Genomic DNA, 12,049 nt, shown 5'->3' with positions numbered 1-12,049 from the left:
TCTTTTCCAAGCTGGATCTTCGCAGCGGTTACCACCAGATCCTCATTCGTCCCGGTGACGAATGGAAAACAGCGTTCAAAACGCATTTCGGCCTATACGTGTGGCGGGTTATGCCCTTTGGCTTGTGTGATGCGCCATCAACTTTCATGAGACTCATGCAAGATATACTAAAACCAATATGGGGAAAGTTCTGCATATCGTACTTTGATGATATATTAGTCTATAGTGACAACTTATGCCACCACCGAGAACATCTCAGACAGTTATTTGAGATCCTGCAGAAACATCAACTGTTCTTAAATGTTGGTAAATGTCAGTTTGCTACTTCCCAAGTACATTTCCTTGGTTTCGTGGTGTCCCCTGAAGTCCTACAAATGAATCCGGACAAGGTCACGACCATCCTCAATTGGCCCATCCCAAAATCTGTCACGGACATTCGCAGTTTTCATGGGCTAGCGAACTTTTACCGTAAGTTTATAAAGTGATTTAGTATAATCATTAGTCCTCTCACTGAATGTTTAAAATCCAAATCATTCCATTGGGGCGAAAGTCAACAGAGCAGTTTTGAAGCCATCAAAATAGCCTTGACGTCGGCGCCGGTATTGGCAATTCCTGACTTTGAGAAACTGTTCACGGTGGAAACGGATGCGTCTTCCCTGGGCATTGGTGCGGTGCTATCACAAGAGGGCCGGCTAGTGGCTTATTTTAGTGAGAAGCTGTGTCCGTCCCGACAGAAATGGTCGGCTTATGAGCAGGAGCTATATTCGGTGATTCGTGCTTTGAAGCAATGGGAATCATACCTATTGCATCAAAAGTTTATTATCTGCACCGACAATAAGCCCTCCAATTTATTAACAGCCAAAAGCACGTCAACCAGATGCACGCACGCTGGGTGACGTTTCTTCAAAAGTTTTCTTTTACTTTGAAACACCAGGCGGGTAAAAGTAACATGGTAGCTGATGCTCTTAGCCAGAAAATGGCTCTTGTCACATAATTACAAACTGATTTTTCTGGTTTGGTTTGCATTAACTGACCCTGACTTTGCAGAAATCTGGAAGCAATGTCCTTCGCAGGGAAATAGTGCTGGCTACAGCCTCCGATTGGGATATCTATTCCGGCATAATTTTCTGTGCGTGCCTGTTTCATCATGGAGGACTCACATCATTCGGGAAGCACACTCAAGCGGCTTGGCTGCCCATGCGGGCAGAGACAAATCGTTGGCAGCAGTACAATTCCGTTTCTACTGGCCCCGCCTCCGGCGGGACGTATATCGATTCGTTGATCGTTGCTTTGTATGTCAGACATACAAAGGTGGTTCTCAGAATATCGGTATGTACTTACCGCTTCCGGTACCCGAATCGATATGGGAGGACCTCAGCTTGGACTTCGTCCTTATGCTACCCCGAACACAATGAGGTAATGACTCTATAATGGTAGTTGTTGATCGTTTTTCTAAGATGAGTCACTTTGTATCTTGCAAGAAAACGTCAAATGCCATGCATATAGCACATCTGTTCTTTCATCAAATTGTTCGACTGCACGGCGTGCCCTGGAGCCTCACGTCAGACAGGGACGTTAAATTCATAAGCCATTTTTGGCGGGAGCTGTGGAAAAGATTAGGTACTAAACTATGTCTGAGTTCAGCTTATCACCCCCAATCAGATGGACAAATGGAGGTCGTGAATCGTACATTGGGAAATATGCTCCGGTGTTTGGTCCAAGAACACCCCAAGCAGTGGGAAGAAATGCTAAGCTCAGCTGAGTTCGCATACAACTCAATGGTCAATCGGTCGACGGGCAAATCACCTTTTAGCATTGTCTATACTAAAGTACCTAACCTTGCATTGGATCTTGCTGTCCTTCCAAAATTCAAGTTTGAATCTGCTTCAAACTTCACCAATAATTATGCGGAGATGTTGGAAGACGTTCGCAAACAGCTCATCAAATCTAATTGCACCTATAAGGTGGCGGCGGACACACATCGTCGACAAAAGCTGTTCAATATTGGCGGCTTAGTTATGGTGCGAATGCGTCGAGAACGTTTTCCCCCAAGCACTTATTCAAAATTACACCGCCGAAAAATTGGTCCTGTACCCATCGTCGCCAAGATAAATGACAATGCCTATATTGTGGATTTACCTACAGACACTCAGACTTCGAACACTTTCAACGTTGCTGATATCTGGCCTTATCATTCAGCTGATGACGCTCCCGTTTTACTCAGCTCGTCGGAGTCGAGCTCTTCTTCCGCTGGGGAAGACGGATGCAGCGTCCACCGGGATGAGGTCGCATCTACCCGCGCCTCCCTTTTACCTTTTTATTCCTGCTTACGGTTAGGCCTTTTTAGCCTCCACTACTTAGTACTATTTTAGTTATTAAGCTCTTTTTGCTGGTTATTACAATTATAGGAAAGCATGTAACGTTACCTGAGGGGAAGATACTTACTTATATCTCTTTTGTAAGGGAGAAACACAGTTTTCATACATACAGAAAGAAATACAGCTACTTATTCAGGGAGAATTTCCCTGTTTCCCTTGTTTTTCTCTGCTTTTCTTTGGTTTCAGGTCTTGCCGGAGTTCCAGGAGCTGCTGCCGATCCAAGGGTTGCATCAAGAACAAGTTTATGGATTAGGCTCGCAAGCCTACATGTATGAGGTGTAGACCTTTGGTGGCTCCGGCTTCTCATCAAGCGGCCAGGAGACTTTATATGACCAACATGTGGCTACCCTTATACCAGAGCTAGATAAAGTTCAAAAATCACAAACTGACATGCAAATGTAGATGCATATGCAGTAAAGTCAAATATTGGAGGAGTTATAGAGAATGAGAGAGTAGTTCAGTGGAAAGCAACAATCATCTGCAAAAATGGAGAATGATGAAACATATATATTCTGATTAGATTATCTGTTATTATTATATGTTAATAAATTTTATGTTTCATTTTATTGTATAATGAATATGATGTTTATTTTAGAACTATTTGAAAAATGTATAATTTTTTTTTGATCAAATGCCTTATTACTTTAACATCAGTATTTCTATTCAATGTTAAGAGAATTAGCTAATTTTTTTAAAAATTTTGGTACAGGTTTCCAGCTTATTATCCACCAGAAACAACTATATGACGAATTACTTTCCTACAAACAATATCTGTCGACATTATCGGCCGATTACCCATCAGAACAATGACCCAGTTCTTTTGACGGAAAGAACCGATGGTTAGACAGTCGCATTTCCGGTGGATCCTTTTTGTCGGATTTTCTAACAGGAGGACCAAACCGTTAGAAAATGCTCCAAAAAAACATCGTCACGCTTAAATATGTTTTTTTAGGCAAACAATATATTTTTTCGGATATGAATGATGCTTTTTGTAATGTGAGGAAGATCAAGGTGAAAAGTTAATCACAAACATGAATCATCATTAAATTGAATTATTTTCCACTGTGATAGATATGCAACTTCAAAGGCTCAATAATAAATTTGATGAAATAAATATAGAGCTACAAATGTGTGTGACATGCTTAAATTTATGTCTCTTTTTTAGCTTTTGATAATGCACGAGTGATAAGCCTGACAAAGTTTTGTCCATCAAAATTTTCAAATATAAATATCATATTATACAACCACCTTGATAATTTTATTATTAACATGAGATATAATGTTGCATTTATGAATTTGAAAGGACATAAAAAACTTGTTCAAACATTAGTGGAGACTAAGAAAAATTGTATTTACTCTTTGTCATTTTTACTAATAAAACTTGCTCTGATTTTGTCAATTGCCATAACAACGGTCGAATGAGCATTCTCAACTGTGAATATCGTAAAGAATTATTTATGGAGTCGTATTAAAGACTATTGGATAATGATTGTCTGATTACATATATTAAAAAAAATTATAATTAATAGTATTGATAATGAAAAAAATTGTACAATGATTTTAAAATATGAAGACTCGAAAAGAGAAATTATAGTCAATGTCGATTTCAAGTCCGGATGAAAAAAGTTGAGGGTATTTTAAAATCAATGATTTGTGTCCTATCAGAAAAAAATACCCGCTCCATCAATAATCAAAAGTGGTGTAAGAAAGAGATAAAAATCACTATATAAATCAAGTTTTATCTTTATCACTAATAGTCATATTAATTTTTTAAAATATTAAATAATGAAATTAAACTCATTTAAATGTGATTTAATAAATATATTTTTCTTTTATGTGAAGTAAATAGTATTTACTTTTGATAAAATTGATCACAGAGAGTTTTTGATCATTTATAAAAACTCCATCTCAAGTAACAAATTTTTTTAGTGGGATAAAGACTTGATGTTGTTGTCGTTGTGAATCCTCTAAACCCTCCATCAAGACCCGCCCATTAAATATAACGGAATTATTGTGAGAGCTTCTCATTCATACTTTACCCTAATTTCATTACTCGTAATGAATTCTTATACATCGTTATTTATAGTGTACTTTAGTATATAAGAAATTTTTCCTCATTAAAGATAATTTTATGTGAATAAAATTTAACGTATCAAGTCAAATATTTCTTAAAAATTATATATTCCTATGCATGAAAAAATGATAGATATTTTTACGGCTCAGAATATGCTTCAAAAAAAAAAAAACGTCGTCACGCTTAAATATGTTTTATTAGGCAAACAATATATTTGTTTCGGATATGAATGATGCTTTTTGTAATGTGAGGAAGATCAAGGTGAAAAACTAAAGTAATCACAAATATGAATCATCATTAAATTGGACTATTTTTCACTGTGATAGATATGCAACTTTAAAGGCTCAATAATAAATTTGATGAAATAAATATAGAGCTATTGATGCGTGTGATATGCTTAAAATTATATCATCATTTTTAGCTTTTGATAATTCACGAGTGATAAACCTGACAAAGTTTTGTCCATCAAAATTTTTAAATATAGATATCATATTCTATAACCAACTTGATAATTTTATTATTAATATAAGATATAGTGTTGTGTTTATGAATTTGAAGGACATAAAAAACTTGCTCAAACATTAGTGGAGACTAAGAAAAAATGTATTTACTCTTTGTTATTTTTACTTATAAAGCTTGCTCTGATTTTGTTAATTGTCATATCAACGGTCGAATGAGCATTCTCAGCTATAAATATCTTAAAGAAATATTTATGCAATCGTACTAAAGACTATTGGATAATGATTGTCTGATTACATATATTAAGAAAAGATATCATTAATATTTAATATTATTGATAATGAAAAAATTGTACAATGATTTTAAAATATGAAAACTCGTAAAGAGAAATTATAAGTAATATATATTAAAAATATGAAGAACAAATATTATCTATTGTAAGTTTTTTAAAATATAATTTATCTTTTTTTATGAAGTTAAAAAAAATTTAAAACCGTTAATGCCGATCTCAAGCTTAGATAAAAAAGGTTAAGGATTAGGATTTTTTAAGATCAATAATTTGTTGTCCAAGGAAAATGCTAGTGCTTATTATTTTAAGTATATGTAATGATATGTTTTTAATTTTATTTCTTATTAAATTTTTAAAAATTTGTTGAAGTTTAAATTTTTATAATTTTGTTATTACTTTTTAAAGCCGTCATTATTAAGTTGCGCCTCTTGAAGCAAATTACTATTTACGTCCGATCACCCGCAGCGTCTGATCTTCTCTTCCGTACTGATCCATTCCCGTAGGGCTGTATCAATCGGACCGTCCAAATTTAAATCGTCGACGCGTGTCTGTAATCCAATGGATTTAGTTATCACTTTTAGCGCGAGGTCGTATCTTCCGCAGGGAAAGAGTAATAATGGACACATCACCGGAAGTGGAGAGTATGGGGCGTAAGATGCAACGAAGTGAAACCGCCGGAGGCAGCGGCGAAGTATCGCCGAGAGCGGTGGTGGGCGATGAGTGGAGGTATTGGGAGGGGTTGAACCATGAGGTGTTGGCCCTCATCTTCACGAGGATCCCAGCCGATGAGCTGGCGCGGACAGTGCCTCTCGTCTGCCGCGGGTGGCGGGAGGCGGTGCTGGGACCTTACTGCTGGTCAGATATCGACATTGAGGAATGGTGCCGACGGGTTGACCGCCCCGATGTCATCGACTTCGCCGTGAGGAAGCTTGTCCGCCGGAGCCGCAACACGCTCCGACGACTCTGCGCCTACCGCATTGGAAACTGGGGATTCTCACTCACCGCCTATTTGTAACGCCTCGATTCCCTTCTCGCTCGTTATTACGGATTCTTTTGCTCTGTTTGTTCTGTTTTTTTTTCCTCAACTTCAACTAGATGATTTTAAAGATCACATATATACTGCTAATTGTTGATATATGATTCTCAAACCCATGAGGTAATGAGATACTGATTCACATTTCCTCGCTGGAATCCGTTCATTCATCTTATTTTGAGTTCTTGAGTGATGTTTTACGTGCATTTTAGCCGTGCTTTTTGGTTTAGCTTTTCATCTCTGTTATTTTGTGGCTTGTTTAACATGGTCAATAATTCCGATTATCATTACTGGATGAAATCAATGCAAGTAGATTCAAGCTTTGAATATTATTTTTCAGAAAAGCAATTACAAACAAATCTTTGTCTATTTACTTTTTGGCCTTACGTTTTTCCTGTTGATCTATCATTCAGATTTTTTTAAAGAAATTCTGGGTTTCTTTTTCTTTACTTCTTTTTTACGGACTAAGTAATATGTGATGCACTGTCATTGTTTAAACACTGTGAGTCAAGTTTCTTTAATCATAAAAACAGTCGACAAATTCTGGTTATTTGTTAATGGAGTAAATTAGAAGGAATTTATGATGAAAATGTAGGGGGGCAGAGAGGTGGAAGAGAAGTTATTTTGATTTTCCAAATTGGTTGATCTGATTCACATATATTGAAACGATGTCTTTGAGACATTTTTTTTTCTTTTCTAGGTGTCAGATTATATACAATATACTATAAATGAGAAAAATGAAGGTACCAACCACTTAAGAAGACGAATTATTCTGATTAAAAGAAATAAGCTAGAGAAGCATATTGTTCTTTAATAATCAAATTGTGTAATTAATTTAACAATCCTTGCTTTGAATCTACAAACACTTTGTAGATGATATCTTAGTTTTGGTACTACAGAAGAGTAGTTCTGCAATGCATGCTAGAATAAAAATTAGGGGATTTACATACATAACATTTAAAATAACTCTATTTATAAATTAATGTGTATGCATGGCCATCTGCCTTTGGCGTAGCTCGGGAAGTCCCTGGGCGTACCCTATGCAAGTCCTTGGTGGCGAGTGTTGGGGGAGACTGCATGGTGTGAGTACTTGGACTTAGGTGCCAAGGGCTAATCTTTGGGGTCGAAAGCCTTCGTCGAATACTTCGAAACGGACATCATCGGTGAGTTCATGAAGGGGAATCCCTAGGAAAATGGCGAGTCCCTCAAGACTAACGAGTTTTCTAGACAAATATGATTATGAACTAGGAATGAACATAGGTGATGGAACCATGATTGTGGGCTCTCCATAGTTGTATGCCTCATGTAGCTTAGATGAGGGTATTCATGGAATATTGATTGTCATGTCCCACAATCTAATTTGAAAAAATTATTATTTTTTTATGTAATAACTAGAGCCATCTAGTTTCTTTCAATAATGAAATACCAGTGAAAACAACTTATATTGATCAAAACACCAATGTGCACATGTAATCACTATCCAAAATTATATATAGCATCATGAGTCATACAAATACAACTATTCATTTTTTTCATTCGTGAGTACAAAAAAATAACTAAAATAAAAAGGGTAAAACTTAAGGAATTTTGTAATTGATTAGTATCGCACTCTTAATCCTATTTTCTGATATGAAATTATTTAAATAACATATAATGAGCTAAAAAGTCGAGCACGTCACTAAAATCCTATAAATAAAAACAAATCACGGTAAAGAAACATTACGCATGTAATCATTCATGTTATAACAATAATAGTTAATATGATCATAAATTTGTGCAAAAATAATAAAAATATACTATTCAATAAAATTTTTGAATTGGTAAATGCAGTATGAAGGCCAATAAAATAGTAAAGTAGGAAAACAATACTATTTGTATACCAGTAAATTCATTATGGATATCATTCATATGTCGTAGCAGTTAGGAGTGTCAAAATGGATCTTTGATTCGGGTTCAAGTCCAACCTGAAATTGAACTACTTCCACCAGACTTGACTTAATTAAGGAAACTAGTAGCAAATCCAAACCCAAACTCGACCTGTTTTGGGTTTGGGTCAACCTGAAATGATCCGCCAACCCATTCTTTTCCCAATTTCTTCTATTTCATATTTATTTAACCAATTCAATTAAAATACCCAAAATTGAAAAACATATGAAATTTAAATGTTAATTATAAACTATTAAAAAATTACAAATTTTTAACATTCAAAATGTAAATGTTAAATTATTAAAATATAAATGTTGAAACTTGAAACTTTAAACATACAAAATGTCAAAAATCAAGTTTATTAGCTTATTGCTATGTTAATTTAATTGTTTGAACATACATAAATGGAAAAATTTTACTATCAAGTACATACAGAGTTTAGAATATATTACAATTAGTGTTACTAATATACATTACATTTATACAAACACAAATTATAAATTACATTTATAAAAAATTTTAAAAAAATCAAATAAATTGTTCCAATTTAATCTACTTTGCTGCTTTGCACCCCCTCCAAGTCATGGAGTGGAGATGAGATTCATCTGCAAAAAAATAAGAAAAATACTAAAAAAAGTTAAATAACTAAAAGTCTAAAAATGGTTAAACTGTGTAATTGTCAATTTGCAATATGCTTGATTATCATTTATAGAGCTTAGATTAAACCTCAAAATCAGTCATCAAATACTAAAATGTAAATAAGTAAAGAACATTAATGGATTATCTTCCAAGACGACAGTTTGTATTAGCTTGGCTAATAGTATCTGTTTAATTATAAAGTATTTGTTCGGTCTAAGAGAACACAAAAGACACCTGGTTGCATTTACCCCAACAGAATTCACACTTTTACTTTTGGAGGTTTCTCACATCGCTCTATTAAAAGAAAATTATCAGATTAAAGGCATATATCTAAAGATATCTAGCAAAAGCAAATTAGTTCAAATAAATTAAATCCATTAATCTAGTAGAATAAGAAATTATCATCAATAATAGTTCAATTCAGGCTACACCATAAATTAGTTCAGGTTGTTCAGTGTTCAACATTCAACAAGATAGAAAACCTGGTTAAACAACCAAAAAAATCCACAAGGAAGCAACCAACAAGGCAGTAAGCCAGCAAATAGGAACCCCAACTAGGCAAAAGTACAACTTACTAAGGTGATTGAAAGTTAATTCATAGCAGAATATACTGAAATAAAAAAAATCGAACTTTGCCATGAAACAGGAACCAAGACACACAATAGCCATTGCAAATAAAACCAGTAAGATTCCATTGCAATAAAACCAGCAAACTCAACTAATACTGAAGCCAGTGCAGCAAATTAATTAATTAACCAAGAAGTCTTCATTTTTAAGATTGAACCCTCAATTTATTTTATGGTTTAATTAAATTTAAGTTTAACTTTTTTTTCTTTTTAATAGTTAGAGAAGCATATGAGATGTAGATTAGATTAACTATGTCTGACTTAATTGCTCTATCGAATAGAATTTCTTTTATAAAAAAGAATTAAAAAAAAAGTCTTATACATAAATAGATCCTTTTTTTAGTCATTCAGGATGGAGATAAATGACATTTATTTTTAGCAATTTAACCCACACATGTGAACTAGCTGTTATTATGAGATAATCAATCGTGTTTTATTGATATTTTCAGGTTATTTAATCAAATAATCGCCATATATTTATTATTATTTTTCATAATCTATCTTCATCTTATGAACATTGATTTGTTGTACAACTGCAGTGGGAATCACCTCAGAGTATTGCAAATTCCAATGAGTGAGATTAATGATCTCACCATACAAAAATCTTCTGGAACCCTAACAGCTCTAGCTGTTTTGGACATCAGCTACTGCAAAAATATCACTTCCAAAGGAATCCTCACATTGGGAAAGAATTGCACATCTCTTGTTAATTTGCGAAGAAACATGACTCCTCCTGAGTACGAATCAACCCAAGATAATGGTGTGGCAGCCAAAATCAATGAAGATGAGGCTTTAGCTATCGCAAACACCATGGAAGGGATTGAGCAGCTCGAGCTAGCCTTTGGGCGCTTTAGTGACCATGGCTTAGATGCTATTCTAAGCAACTGCAGAGCTTTATCCTCTCTTGACATAAATGGGTGCTGGAATGTGAAGCTTGATGGTGGTGTTGGCATGAAGTGTGATGCCCTAAAGTTCTTCAAAGATCCTTTTTATGATAGTTATGAACTTTATCCATCAAGCTGTGAGGATGATTGTGATGATGATGACTTAGACGAGGAGGCTGATTAAGGTTTTGTTTGGGATGACTTTTTTGTTGCTTCTTAAAGCAGTTTTTTAGTATAAAAATTTATTTATTGTACTAAAAAAACTGCTTTAAGAAACAATAAGAAAGCTGTCCTAAACGAAACCTAAGTAATTTAGATGACAAGTAAGCCTACCATTTTGCTTGCCATTTTTTAGCTTCAGATTTTAGTATTTTGCCTCAACAGTAATCCTTTTTTCTGTTGCTAAAGATTGCATATTCATTGAAATTTGAGTAGCATAGAGTTTAAGAGTTTGGTTATTGCATAATGGCAATGATCATTTTGTTAAGTTTGTGTCAGAAACTTTCTCCTATAGATTTTATGTTTACCATAGTATTTTGCTGTCTAAATCTTTCCATGTTTGGTTTATTTTTTGCATTGTGAAAGTAAGATTTTGTTATGGGATATAATCACTAGTCTATATGTAAAATATATGATTTAAGTTTTTTTTGGGATATTTAGGCCATTTAAGGCAAACTCACACACACAACGCATACACATAGACTCGAATCCTAGACCTCTTAGTTGGAAGCCTAAGCTCTCAACCAATAGGCCAAGGAGGGATGACTTTCTTGCAGAAACAGTTTTTTAGTACAAAAATTTTAATTTTTTAATAAAAAGCTGCTTTAAGAAGCAGTAAGAAATCGTCCCAAATGAAGCCATAATCTAATTGAGGGAGAAATTTCTTGTAAAAGTCGTGAAAGACTCGTGGCTCATTAGTTAAAGGAGATTTTTTTTACTTGAGATTATGTGTTGAAGCTACATACTTTATGATTTATCTTGACAATCCAAAAAAAAAATATCTTGAAAAATCTAAATAATAGCAGACATAAGTCACCGATGATGATTTGCTAAGAGTTTTTAAAACTATTTGTCAACGTTGTGAAAATCGGACCGGACAATGAACCAGAAGAAGGAGAGGTTCACGGTTCGACTGGTCGAATCGGGGTCGAACCGGATGACGTAATAAATAATATTATTATTAAATAAAATAAAATAGATGTTAAATTTTCTTCTTATACATTCATTCATACAATAGCATAGACAAATCAAAGCATAGACTAATCAAAAGCATAGACTAACAAGCATAGACATAGACATAGAGTTTGTTCAGTTTTAAGCATTCTGTTAAGTTTTAAGCATAGACTAATCTAGATTTAAAGCATAGACATTCACCAGCAATGTTATGACATTTTGAAGCATAGACTAATATGGATTTAAAGCATAGTTTTAAACAACAGAATGTGATTCCAAGCAATGTTCAGTTTTAAGCATAGACATAGACTAATCAAAGCATAGATAAAAAGAAAATTTACCTCCAAAATGTCAGCACTTAGCGCAGAAAATGACAGAAATTCACCTCGACGTTCCAAACCATCAATTGACCGAACAAATCCGGATTAAAACTGAACAAAATCCGAAAATATGTATATGTCAGTGAAGGGCTTCAATGATAATTGATATCTCATACATGAATGCAAATATGCAGTGAAGCTCAATAGCATTTACAATAATATGATAATTGATATCTCATACATGAATG

The 12,049-nt window shown here is 34.3% G+C and overlaps 1 protein-coding gene across 1 annotated transcript; it reads left to right on the top strand.

Moving 5' to 3' along the window:
- The first annotated feature begins 5,816 nt into the window (after positions 1–5,816).
- LOC110113428 (F-box protein FBW2-like) lies at positions 5,817–10,492 on the top strand. The gene is made up of 2 exons (XM_020846017.1): positions 5,817–6,211; positions 9,964–10,492. The coding sequence occupies exons 1-2, from the start codon at positions 5,817–5,819 to the stop codon at positions 10,490–10,492; spliced, it is 924 nt and encodes a 307-aa protein (XP_020701676.1).
- Positions 10,493–12,049: the final 1,557 nt, after the last annotated feature.

Source organism: Dendrobium catenatum, unplaced genomic scaffold (genome assembly GCF_001605985.2).
Source record: "Dendrobium catenatum unplaced genomic scaffold, ASM160598v2 fragScaff_scaffold_156, whole genome shotgun sequence".
NCBI classification, from domain to species: Eukaryota; Viridiplantae; Streptophyta; class Magnoliopsida; order Asparagales; family Orchidaceae; genus Dendrobium; species Dendrobium catenatum.
This window is presented reverse-complemented; position numbering and strand designations above follow the sequence as displayed.